Raw genomic sequence first — 11,447 nt, 5'->3', positions numbered from 1 at the left:
AGACTTGGGGCTATATTCATTATTTAGACCAGAATTTATGTTGTACTTGATGCAAAAATCAGGCATTGCTTGTTCAGGGTAATTGTGTACAGTGCAATAAACCCAGTTTATGTAAAGTATTATTGAAGGAATAACAAAGTTCCACAGTAAGCCTGCTAAATCATTCATTCAGGAATAGATTCACATTTCCCCAGGTCTGGATCATGTGTTTTGACAGGTTTTAAAGCAAAGCAAAGCAGCAATTATTTCAAGGTGATGGTGGAAGCCAGGACTGAGAGGAATCCTAGACAATGGGTCTGTAGTCAATGACTGTTCTCTCTTAAACAGTTGAATTTACAGGACATAGATCACAGAATCGTTTCAGTTCATGTCTCGACTTGGCAACCTTGGATGCTTTTTTTTTTCATAAAAAAATAAAATGTCAATAATATCGCTTACTTTGAATCTATTATTTTAATGTTGTTTTAAACTTTGTTTTATAATTAAAATTCTTTTGCTGTACACTAGATGTACAGCAAACATCTAGGTAGCGTTTTAAAGATGGGACCTCGGGTAGCCCAGCCTGGCCTTGAACTTGCTATGTGGCCGAAGATGACCTTGAACTTCTAATCTCCCTGCCTTGCCTCCTGAGTGCTGTTATTACAGGCCTACAGTGCCTTGCGTTTTGATCTTCTCTTTCAGGTATGTGTGTGGTATACACACATATTTCTGCAGGTCCTTGTGCCTGTGTGTGTGTCTGAGTTGGCCACCGTGTACCTTGGCTATCTTCCTCTACTGTTTTTCTTGTCATTTTCTTTTGACTCTGGGTCTCTCACTGTCTTAAGGTTTCAGTGCTATGAGCAGACACCATGACCAAGGCAACTCTTACAAGGACAACATTTAGTTGGGGCTGGCTTACAGGTTCAGAGGTTCAGTTCATTATCATCAAGGTAGGAACATGGCGGCATCCAGGCAGGCAGAGTGCAGGAGGAGCTGAGAGTTCTGACAGCTAGAAGGAGGGTCTTAAAGTCCACACCCACAATGATACCCTACTCCAACAGGGCCACACCTTCTAATAGAGCCATTCCCTGGGCAAAGCATATACGAACCATAACACTCACTGAACTTGGAGCTCATCAGTTGGTTACACTGGCTGGCCGGTGAGCCCCAGGGATCCTCCTGTCTCTACCTCCCACTGCTGGGATTACAGGTGTGTGCGCAGACTTTACGTCCATGCTGGAGAGTCTAACTCTGGTCATTATGCTTTCTCAACACTTTGCCTGCTGAGCCACTGCCCCAGCACTGACAGCTGAGAGACTTAAGTCTGAGAATCTAAAGCCTTGGAGGTATTTGTTTTCCTTTCGTATTTCTAGTTAGTGTACAAATCCCTCTGATGTGAAAATTATAAATCTAGATTATTTCTTCTGCTCTATACTTAAAAATTATAGAATTCATAGAGGTGACTGTGATATGGTCAACAGTGAATCACCACCATACTTAACATCAGAAACATTCCGGAGGTCAGGAAAGGAGAAATGCCACACCTTTATGGATTTAATTTTTCTAGGTTGCAAATAAATTGTTCTTGAGTTTTTATTTGGTTGTTTCAGGAGATATACAGCTGAAAAACAAAACACAGTCACACAAAAATTCTACTGAAAGAATTCAGATATCTACTTGGCCCACAGGGGACAGACGCAGTGGCTTCTATCACAGGAACAAAGCAAATAAAAAGGAGGGATTTTCTCCCTTTCAAGACTGCAGGCATCACTTGTCCTGGGATAAGCCACTGGGCATGACTATTTTGGACATTACTGGTAGGGATGTCAGTGATGGTCTCAAACAGAAGCATGCCAGAGAACCTCCTCCTGGAAAGAACAGATGCATCTCAGAAGAGCCCAGGTTCAGTACCACTGCTCCTTGCAAGGTCTCTGATGCATCTCCCTGGATCAGTACCCCACTTGGCCAACTTATGACTTTCCACCCTTTGCTGCTACCATGTGTGTGATCAGGTTAGTGGGTATTTTTGAAATGCAGGTCGGGGTTTCTACCTGGCTAAAACCCCTTAAGTTTTCTGTTGAAATGATTCTCAGCTTTATAATTTTGCCCCCACACACCCTAAACTAAAATACTTCTTCAGGGCAGGCAGGTATCATTGTGCACACCTTTAATCCTAGTTCTTGGGAAGCAGAGGCAGGCAGATCTTTGTGAGTTTTAGGCTAGCCTGATCTACATAGTGATATTTATAAAGATATTTATGTCCCTTTTAAAACCAAATAAGTAGCATTGTTTTTGCTTATGATGTTTATGCAATTAAATGAAGTTCAGTATAAGAACTCACTTAAAGCCACGTTTGAGAAAAATAGGGCATAGAAAGGTAGACATTTCAAAGCTGAACAAAAATCTAGGTTCTCTCTATGAATTTCTAAATATAGTCTGGTTGACCAGGAAAACAGATATATTTGTGAATGAACTGCAAATTAAAGGAAAACTTCAATAGAACAAGTACAAGTTTAAGTTAATATAAAGAAAACATAATTATTGATAAAACAGTATACATTAAGAGAAATTTTAACTCTCTGTATTTTCAAAACTGTGCAAAAATTGCTTGTAGTGTCCTCAAATGGTCTGGCCAGTGACGTAGACGTCCGTTGCCTTGAAATGGTATGTAGTGAAGAGATGTGACCTGCTATTGAACTAGCTGGAATCTGGCTGCGCTGTAGCTTTCAAACAGCTGGTGCGAATGTGGGAGACCTGCAGTACCGGGAGCAGCAGCTGGAGGGCGTCCTGCACATATGTGGTGCTATTGGAGCCCTGCAAGAAGGAAAACAGAGCTGAGGGTATTTTCATAGTTTAGTCTCGATGGCTGTCACCATATAGCAACATTCTTATTCTCTTCTCTCTCTCTCTCTCTCTCTCTCTCTCTCTCTCTCTCTCTCTCTCTCTCATATATAATATATATGTATATATGTTTTATATATATATATATATATATATATATATATATATATATATATGCTCTGCCTTAATGTACACAAGTAGAGGGAATCAGATCCCATTACAGATGGTTGTGAGCCACCATGTGGTTGCTGGGAATTGAACTCTGGTCCTCTGGAAGAGCAGCCAGTGCTCTTAACTGCTGAGCCATCTATCTCTCCAGCCCTAACAATATCCTTTTCCTCGGAGGTGAAGGAAGCACAACAATATCATAGAATTCTCAGAATGTCTGCACTTGCAGCAAATGTAAACACATGTTTTTGGATGGAGTGTGCCCAGATCTCAACTATGTAAGTTAACAAAAGGCCCTCATTCAAATTGAGACAAATCATTTCCATGGGCTTTTAAGGGACATGAGTATGTGTAGACTCATGGCCCCACATGGCCAGTATTATCTATCCCTTTCTCAGGTCAACCCTGTGGTCCTGAAATCACAGGACAGAGGAGGCTAGGGTCTAAACCATTTACAGAAAGCTCCACGTAGAGTGCCCTGGAGAGATTACTGTAAAAGTGGCCAGTGAAGTTTAGGGAGGGTATCTAGAATGGGTATTGGCCAGCGGCTTATTATTGGGTGCCATGTTTGTGGTGCACAAGTATGTTAAATTAATGTGCTAATGTACATGTTTAATCTGGCAGCCATGACAGAGATCTGGGGTGGGAGAATAAGAAGTGAGACTGAAACTTACTATATAGTTTGTGTTGGCCTTGAACTCACCATCCTCCTGCCTCTGCCTTCCAGGGTTTCTACTAGCTGTGTCTGTTCCACTGGGCTTGTCCCTACAGTTCCTGCCCCTTATGGTTGAGTCCATTGCAAGACCGTGTCCTAAGCAATGATACTCACTGCCACCACTTGATTAGGTTTGGTCCATGGACTGCTTTGCTTAACAATGAGACACAGTTCCCAGCAATGTTGCCACCAGTTCTGAGGTTATGTAATCTCTCCAGAGCTTACTCTTGCCATCCAAATGTGAAGACAATGGCATTGGGCCTTGCCCATGACCCATAGCCCCTGTGGCTCCCCCATGTGCAAGGTCTCTAATGGAAGATCCTCCTCCACTGCTCAAATGCAGGACACAGCGCCCATGCTCCAAGACCAGGAATGCATCTTGGACTGCTTCTCTCTTACATCACTGGGTTCGTCTTCTGCAGAGCCACAGCAGTGCTGGGATAGCCTTCCATCTGGGCAGTTGCTGTTGCTACCAAGTCCTAGTGAGCAGGCAGGGCAGGCAGTGCGTCCTCTCTCGTGGGGACTCTATGCTTGCCACTGAATGGGCAGGCGTTCCGCAGCAGTTTCGCTAACCTGGAACTTAGACTCAGCTCTACTAAAAGTTCTCGTGAACGAAGGGAAATGCCTGTTTTTATGAAAATCACCAGTGGGTAATAATCCTCCATTGCAGCCAATAATCACAGTGTCAAACTTGGCAGCAAAAATCTGTGTCTGCTGGGGGGGGGGGGGCGGTAAATGGTGGCCGGAAATAGCCTGCAAGCTTAGCATTTCCTTTTATAATTAGGAATTCTTGGAAATTAGGCATTGCTGCTCTACCAGACACTTTACAGCTGGCTGAGCTACAGAAATGGACACACACCCACACCCACACACACACACAAAGACTGTTAGACTGTTGACGATTAGATTTAGAATTCCAATAACACTTGCTGACTGGGAGGAAGAAAAGAGAAAAAAAAGAACATAGCTGTAACATTCACTTTGATTTGGAGTACTTTCTCTCTGGGGGCTACTTACCTCTAAAAACACACTATTGATCATGGGGTTAAGGACTTCAGCCTTCTTGTTGCTCTGTGAAATTGAAAGTATGAAATTGACGGATTAGGGCCTCAAGGCTTAGCACATCAAATATAAGGCACCACTTTGTAGAGGAATGTCTTAGAGGAAGAAGTGTGCTTGGCGGCTGCACCTTCCTTATGCAATTTCTAATTCTACCAGCAACCCTAGGAGGAGCTTGGTGCTGCAGTAAGCCTAGGCGCTAGCTAGCTGGATGAAGAAACAGCAATCAGGAAGTTGAGCAATTTACGTGAGTTCACATTGCTAGAAATGTAGACTTTTTTCAGTGGTGGGAAGCTGGTAGCTGATTGGGTCCTATCTTCTGCTTGCCCAATCTGCCTGACACCATCCACATCCAGATCAGCTAGGGTTACAATGTTGATGGTAAATTTGTCATGATCTTTATTATTGTGTTAAAAAAAAATCTTTTTGGTTTTTGTGTAGCCCAGACTAGCCCAAACTCATGATCCTCCTGCCTCATGCTTCCAAAGGCTGAGATTACAGACATGTGCTGTGCCTCACTGCACATTTTAATTAAGGCATTTGTATAGCTTTCTGAGATTCTTATTCTTAAGAAATTTATTTATTTATTTATTTATTTATTTATTTATTTATTTATTTATCTGGCTTTTTGAGACAGGGTTTCTCTGTATAGCCCTGGCTGTCCTGGAACTCACTCTGTAGACCAGGCTGGCCTCAAACTCAAAAATTCACCTGCCTCTGCCTCCCGAGTGCTGGGATTAAAGGTGTGCGTCACCATGCCCGGCTTATTCTATTTATTTTTAATTACATGTATATGTTGGTGTAGGGTATGTGCATGTGAGTTCAGGTGCCCTCAGGGGCTAGAAGAGGGCATTGGAGTCTCTGAACCTAAAATTATAGACAGTCATGACCTTTAATATGTAATATGTGGGTATTGGGAACTGAACCTGGGTTCTCTGCAAGAGCAGTTCATGCTTTAACTACTGAGTCAACTCTCCAGCCCCTGAAACATTATTATTGTTGTTGTTTCATTTTTTTGGCCTCAAAATTTCCAGTCCTCCACTTATGTATCCTACTAGTCTGCCTGCTCTTCTTTTGTTCTCTTTGTTCCCCTCTCTCCCTCTTCCCCCACCTCACCCGTGAGCACAAGTACTGTAGGTTATCTCCAGAGGAGCGACACGGTGAGGGCGTTCTTAACTAGAACTTTCAAGTAGGTCTGTAGATCCAGGTTTGAGAATCCCAAGTGTATGTGTACCGCGTGGAGAATGAATCCCCGTTTCAGGGGCTCCAAAAGGGAGAGATGATTGTTATCCTTAGTTATATTATTCGGCTGTCAATCAGCAGGCTTCCCTATCTAAACCGCTCAACAGACCCCTACAGCAATGAATCTTTAATGGGGCAATCTTAGTCGGCTGGGTTCCCTTACTGTACCTGGAAGGCTCTGTGGCAAGCAAACAAAAGCATATGAATTAAGTCTGTCTTCCCAGAGAAGCCTTCCTTGGCTGGCATTAGGAAACCACAATGGAGTCTTAGAAGGGGTGAGGAAGAACCTCTCCAAACACTCAAGTCACTTTAGTAAGTAACCAGAAAATCCATGATAGCATTTGCTTTCATGTTTATGTGATTATCAATAAACCTCTAAGATACAATCAAAACGAGGCCAGGAAGACCACATCGGTTTTCAGAGTCGATGAGCTATGCGAACCATTTAAAGGGAGCCTGGAGAGCAATGCACACTCATTAGCTTCAAGTTATGAATAATGGCTGCTTTGGAGACCAGAAACAATGATGAATGTAAATGATACTTCAGAGCTGCAGACCGGGGGCTTTGTGGTGTGCGGTGAGCTCCATTTCAGATGTAGCTTTCACTGTCTCCAAGTGGACAACACACATTTGCTGGTGTCTGTGCTTGAGGACGTTCACACTCGTGTTTGGGTATGTGCACGATTGTAAGTCCGCGCACATACCCACCTGCCAGAAACTTGGCTCAGCCAGTGTGGACCTTGGCTCAGGAAAGACCTTGGCTCGGTCACCCTAGGGCTAATTAACAATGCAGAATCCCTGTTCTCACACAGACTGGCTGAATGAGAATCTGCATTTTAACAAGGTCTCCAGGTGGTCGGTGTGTGTGCTTTGGGAAGCACTATGCTAGAGTCTGATATGGTACAAGGAGAAGAAAACTGTGTCACAAATATTACTCACTCCAGGAGAAAAAACTATTCAATGCAAATCCTATAAAAACCCACAGACAGTCCCGGGGCACCAAACAGTTGTTTATTTCTGGTCTAAAGCGTGGCAGGCTGCTGATGGGGGAGCTGGGAGGTCAATGGAGAGGCCCGAGTGCATCAGCTTCTCTCTCTGCCACTTGGGGTCCTCAGATATCGAACTGTAGAAAGTGGGGAGACGCAACAGAAGAGCTTGGAACCTGAATTGATGAGGCAAGCCCTCGCACTGTTATAGGAACCCACCATTCCCACCAAAGCCTATCATCGAGTAACTTGAAGTCGAGGGACGTGCTTCCATATCAATATGTCAATGACTGATAGCCATCTATCAATGGCTTCCATCTCCCCATCACTCTGCTTACCGATGACGATATGGCCTTGCTGAAAACCTAAACTAGGTAAGCCCAAGATAGAATGAGCAAACCAGACTTGACAGCAGAATGGGTTAGTGGCCCACAACTCACCCTTTATCCATAGGCTCACTTAGCGGACATATGGGGGACAGGTATCTCATTTCTTTTAAGAACTGCTCTTTGCCTACAGTGCAGTTACACACAGCAGCTATGCAGGTCTAGATGCCACCATCTTGCCCCCAGTCACAGCGGAGTGACATCAAGGTGGTCATCTGCTGTCTGACCCATGCTGGTGGTCTTCTGAATCTTCTGACTCAGAAAAAGGAATGTGAAAGATGGGACAGAGCCGGGAGTGGTGGCGCACGCCTTTAATCCCAGCACTTGGGAGGCAGAGGCAGGTGAATTTCTGAGTTCAAGACCAGCCTGGTCTACAGAGTGAGTTCCAGGACAGCCAGGGCTATACAGAGAAACCCTGAAACCCTGTCTCGAAAACAAACAAACAAACAAACAAAGATGAGACAGATTGTTTCTCTGTCGCTGGGTCCCCAGAGCTGTTCACAGTCTTCCACCAACTTCCATAAAGCATCCCTTTATCTGAGCCATCTATAACCCACCCCCAGAGGCCTCAGAGAGAGCATAGCCCTGGTTTCAGACTTCCGGTCATTCCTAGGAAACTGAAACTGTACATTGCAATTGTAAATACCCCAACTAAAGCCTGTTTCCTGTGTCTCTGGGAAAGAGTCAGATCTTGCATCTAGGGGCTTTAGAAGTAGGAAGATAAAAGAGGACTGTTTCCCACTTAGGCTCTTCCTTCTCTACTAAGGTGGGGCTTTATAAAACAATTGGTTTCATCATCCCCCATGTATATATGTGTAGTATGGGGGAATCACACATGTTTGCATGCATGTGTGTGCACACATATATAGAGGCAGAGGTTGATGCTCGGTGTCTTCCTCTATCACACTCTTCTTTATTTACTGAGACAAGGTCTCTTGCTGAACCTAGAGCTAGCCCATTTAGCTACTCCTCCAGCAAGCCATCTTGTTCTGGGGAAGCCCCTCGTCTTCCTCCAGAGCACTGAGATTACAGGCACACTCAGGGGATCTGAACTCAGAATCTCAAACTTGCACATGAAATCCTTCATCGGCTAAGCCATTTCCCCAGCCCACAAGGGCTACCTGGGACAGAAAAGGGCACAACCGAGATAGGTATTCAGAAGCCACACATTGAAATATATGCAATATTTCACAGCTATTATCTTAAGAGCAGAAACACTTAGATGTTAATTGACAACACCTTTTTCTTTGAAATTCTTATCATATGTGGCTTATTTAGACTGAGGATAATACTGAACAATAATATTTAAAGATAGTTATTTTAATAGAGATTCTTGAGTAATGTGAAGATAGACAACAAGCTAAGGAAAGGTCCCTTCCTTTCACACCCTTTCTTTTGATATATGAATAAGGCGAGGTCCACGGAGATCTGACCACTCACCACAGTCCAGATGATGTCTGAGACAGCAGACTGGAGTCTACAGCCCAGGCAGACAGCAGACTGGAGTCTGTGCCCAAGGCAGAGGGGAGCTCTAGGCTAGTGGTGCTTAAAGAGGGGACCTCAGCCTGATTTTAGAAAAACGGAATGACACAGCTGTGATTGTGGAATTGTGCCAAAAAGTGTCATAGTCCTGACTTCTCCTCACAGCTCCACTTCCCTCAACAATGTAAGAAAATGACCCAAATTGTATTCTTACCCCAACAGTGGTTAAAGAATTTGTAAACTTCTTCGATAAGGAGGCTACTTCATTGCACATTGCTGTGGTTAATCTGAAATAAGGGGGAAAAAGAGGTTTGTGGGGTTTTCTATAAAGTAACGTAAACCTCGTGACAATTAGCATGACATGAACGGCAGTATGACGTCAAAAGCAGAGTTCCAAGTCGCTCTACCGAAATGTGCACTCGTCCTCGACAATCATCCATGGCTCACAGTTTCCTTTCCATGTTTAATTAAGGAACAATCCTCTAGTTAATTTGCCCTCCTTTTAGAATCAAAGCCACGTGCAGGGAAATAGCAGGCCTGAGCATCTTTTTCACAGGAGTGCAAACTCAGGCCAGGTGGCTTTCCTCCGGTGTCTGGGTCATTTTAAAATAATGAACGTTCAGTGAGGCACTCGTTCATATGTCATCTCATGACTAAACTGAATCTGCCAAGTAACTTGCATGGGGCATACAGTGGCGAGCGTAGAAAGGGGATTAAAACGCAAATGCAGGCATTCATTCAACATGCACGCATGCACACACACGCATGCACCCTTCTTGGTGCTGGAGAACAACCCAGGGTCTCGGGCGTGGCTCGGCAAGCATCTAACTCCTTCCTTTCCCTTTCAGCAGTGTGTCACTATGTGTCCCAGTCTGGCGTGCCTTCACTTCCAAAGATCCTCCTGCCTCAGCCTACAGAGATCTGGGACAGTGGCCGTGCTCTACCACATCCAGATTCTCCCTGCATCCTGCTGTGTGACTCCTATTTGCCTCAAAACAATGATCCCTGGAAATTCTCTTTACATCTCCAAACGTGGAGTTTCCTTTGGCCATTCCCTTTTAAGTCTTTACTCCAAGAAAGTGAAGTGAGAGAGACAAAATTAATCAGAAGGTTTATACTAACACCACAGATGACGAAGACAGAAAACAATATGATTGCCAAACAATGTGTGTCCTGTCTGATTTTCCCCTAACAATTACAGTGTGTGGTTGATAGTGAATAAAATGCTATTAGAAAAATAAAAGAATATTTCATGTTAGGAGAGCTACTGAAGGCAAAGAAAATGGTTTGTTTTGTCTTGTTTTTTTTTTTTGATAGAGATTCTGTCTAATCTATATATGCAGCGTTTTCTTTGTGTATGTGTAGCGTTTTCTTTTGTGTATGTGTAGGTGCTTGTATGTGCATATGCCACATGCTGGGGGAAGGAGGTATGGAGCCTTCTCTGAGATTACAGCTGCCTGCGGGCCCGTCTGGCTTTTTGTGTGGATGGTGGGGATTGGAGTCAGGTGCTCAGTTGAACACAGTGGTACTTTACCGGATCAGTCATCTCTCTGCCCTCCGCTCCTGTGTGATGCCGGGGAACAGACCTAGGGCCTCCATGTGCTAGCAGGCTTGCCACTGAACTACACCCCTAGGCCTAAGTATTAGGTATGATGAACCATATGGAGGTGTCTATCCATCCATCTGAAATTTGTCTGAAGAAGTCATTGTGGGTGAGGCCAGAAGACATCAGAGGCCATACAGTGTGCTCTTGGGAAGGTGGTGGGAGGGCACTCACTGAACCGACTGACCAGCTTGGGGTCAGTGCAGCTGGATGAGGTTGGCACAAACAAGGGAATCAGAAAGGTGCTAAGAGCAAGGTCCTAGGACCCATGAGGATTTCTGAACCTCAGCTCTCCTCCTTCAGATCTTTACAAAGGCAAGGCAGTAGCTAGACACTGCCCTCAGCATTTCAAAACCTTTCTTTTTCTTTCTATACGTTAGAAAATACGCTATCTCTCTAGAATTGTCACATAATGTGAAGTTTATTTCTAAATACATAATTTTCCTTGTCAGATGTAGTAAAATTAGTGAGGTGGCAAAGTGCATATGAGTAATATGGTAGGTGTGTGTGTATGTGTGTATGTGTGTGTCCCAATGTTCTTTCTTGGGTGATAATTTGGCTCCATTGTTTTAATAATAACAAAGGGATATTTGAACATCTGCTGATATTCCACATGTCATAATATATAATTATACACATAAAAGTTAATGACTTATTTTTAGCACTATTTTCTATTTTCAAAAAGATTTCACACCAACTGTTTTCATATATATATACACATAGCTTATGTATATTCATGTTTACATAATACTAGATAAATTAATAACAACAACAACAACAACTGGTTGTTGAAGAACATAAACTTCAGTGTATGGCACAGGAACGCAGCCTGCAGTGAACTGTCTTGCACTAGTGGCTAGCATGCCCAGAGAACAGACCAAGCAGGTCAGGTAAAGTTGCTGAAAAGGGTGGTGTGTGTCTGCCTACTTTTGTATGGGGAACTGAAAAGTTATATTAGACTGTCCTTTCTCTGTTGGTATGGTATA

At 43.7% G+C, this 11,447-nt stretch overlaps 1 protein-coding gene across 4 annotated transcripts in view; it reads right to left on the bottom strand.

The window, feature by feature from the left end:
• Positions 1-1,556: 1,556 nt before the first annotated feature.
• The window catches only part of Fam114a1 (family with sequence similarity 114 member A1), a 71,199-nt gene continuing 61,308 nt past the window's right edge, over positions 1,557-11,447 (bottom strand). For 3 of the 4 annotated variants that reach the window (XM_021162251.2, XM_085836711.1, XM_085836712.1), the window contains 3 exons: positions 9,073-9,145; positions 4,721-4,774; positions 1,557-2,793 (listed from right to left, as the gene is read on the bottom strand). In XM_021162251.2, the coding sequence (XP_021017910.1) occupies positions 2,677-2,793; positions 4,721-4,774; positions 9,073-9,145 (244 nt within the window). In that variant the 3' untranslated portion in view covers positions 1,557-2,676. Of the gene's footprint in view, positions 2,794-4,720; positions 4,775-6,872; positions 7,128-9,072; positions 9,146-11,447 lie in introns of those variants that run through there. The other variant, XM_021162252.3, reaches the window with a different exon arrangement.

The sequence above is a fragment of the Mus caroli genome, unplaced genomic scaffold, assembly GCF_978045245.1.
Source record: "Mus caroli unplaced genomic scaffold, Mus_caroli_1 scaffold_4, whole genome shotgun sequence".
NCBI lineage: Eukaryota > Metazoa > Chordata > Mammalia > Rodentia > Muridae > Mus > Mus caroli.
Note: the sequence above shows the minus strand (reverse complement) of the source record. Positions and strands in the feature narration are given on the sequence as shown.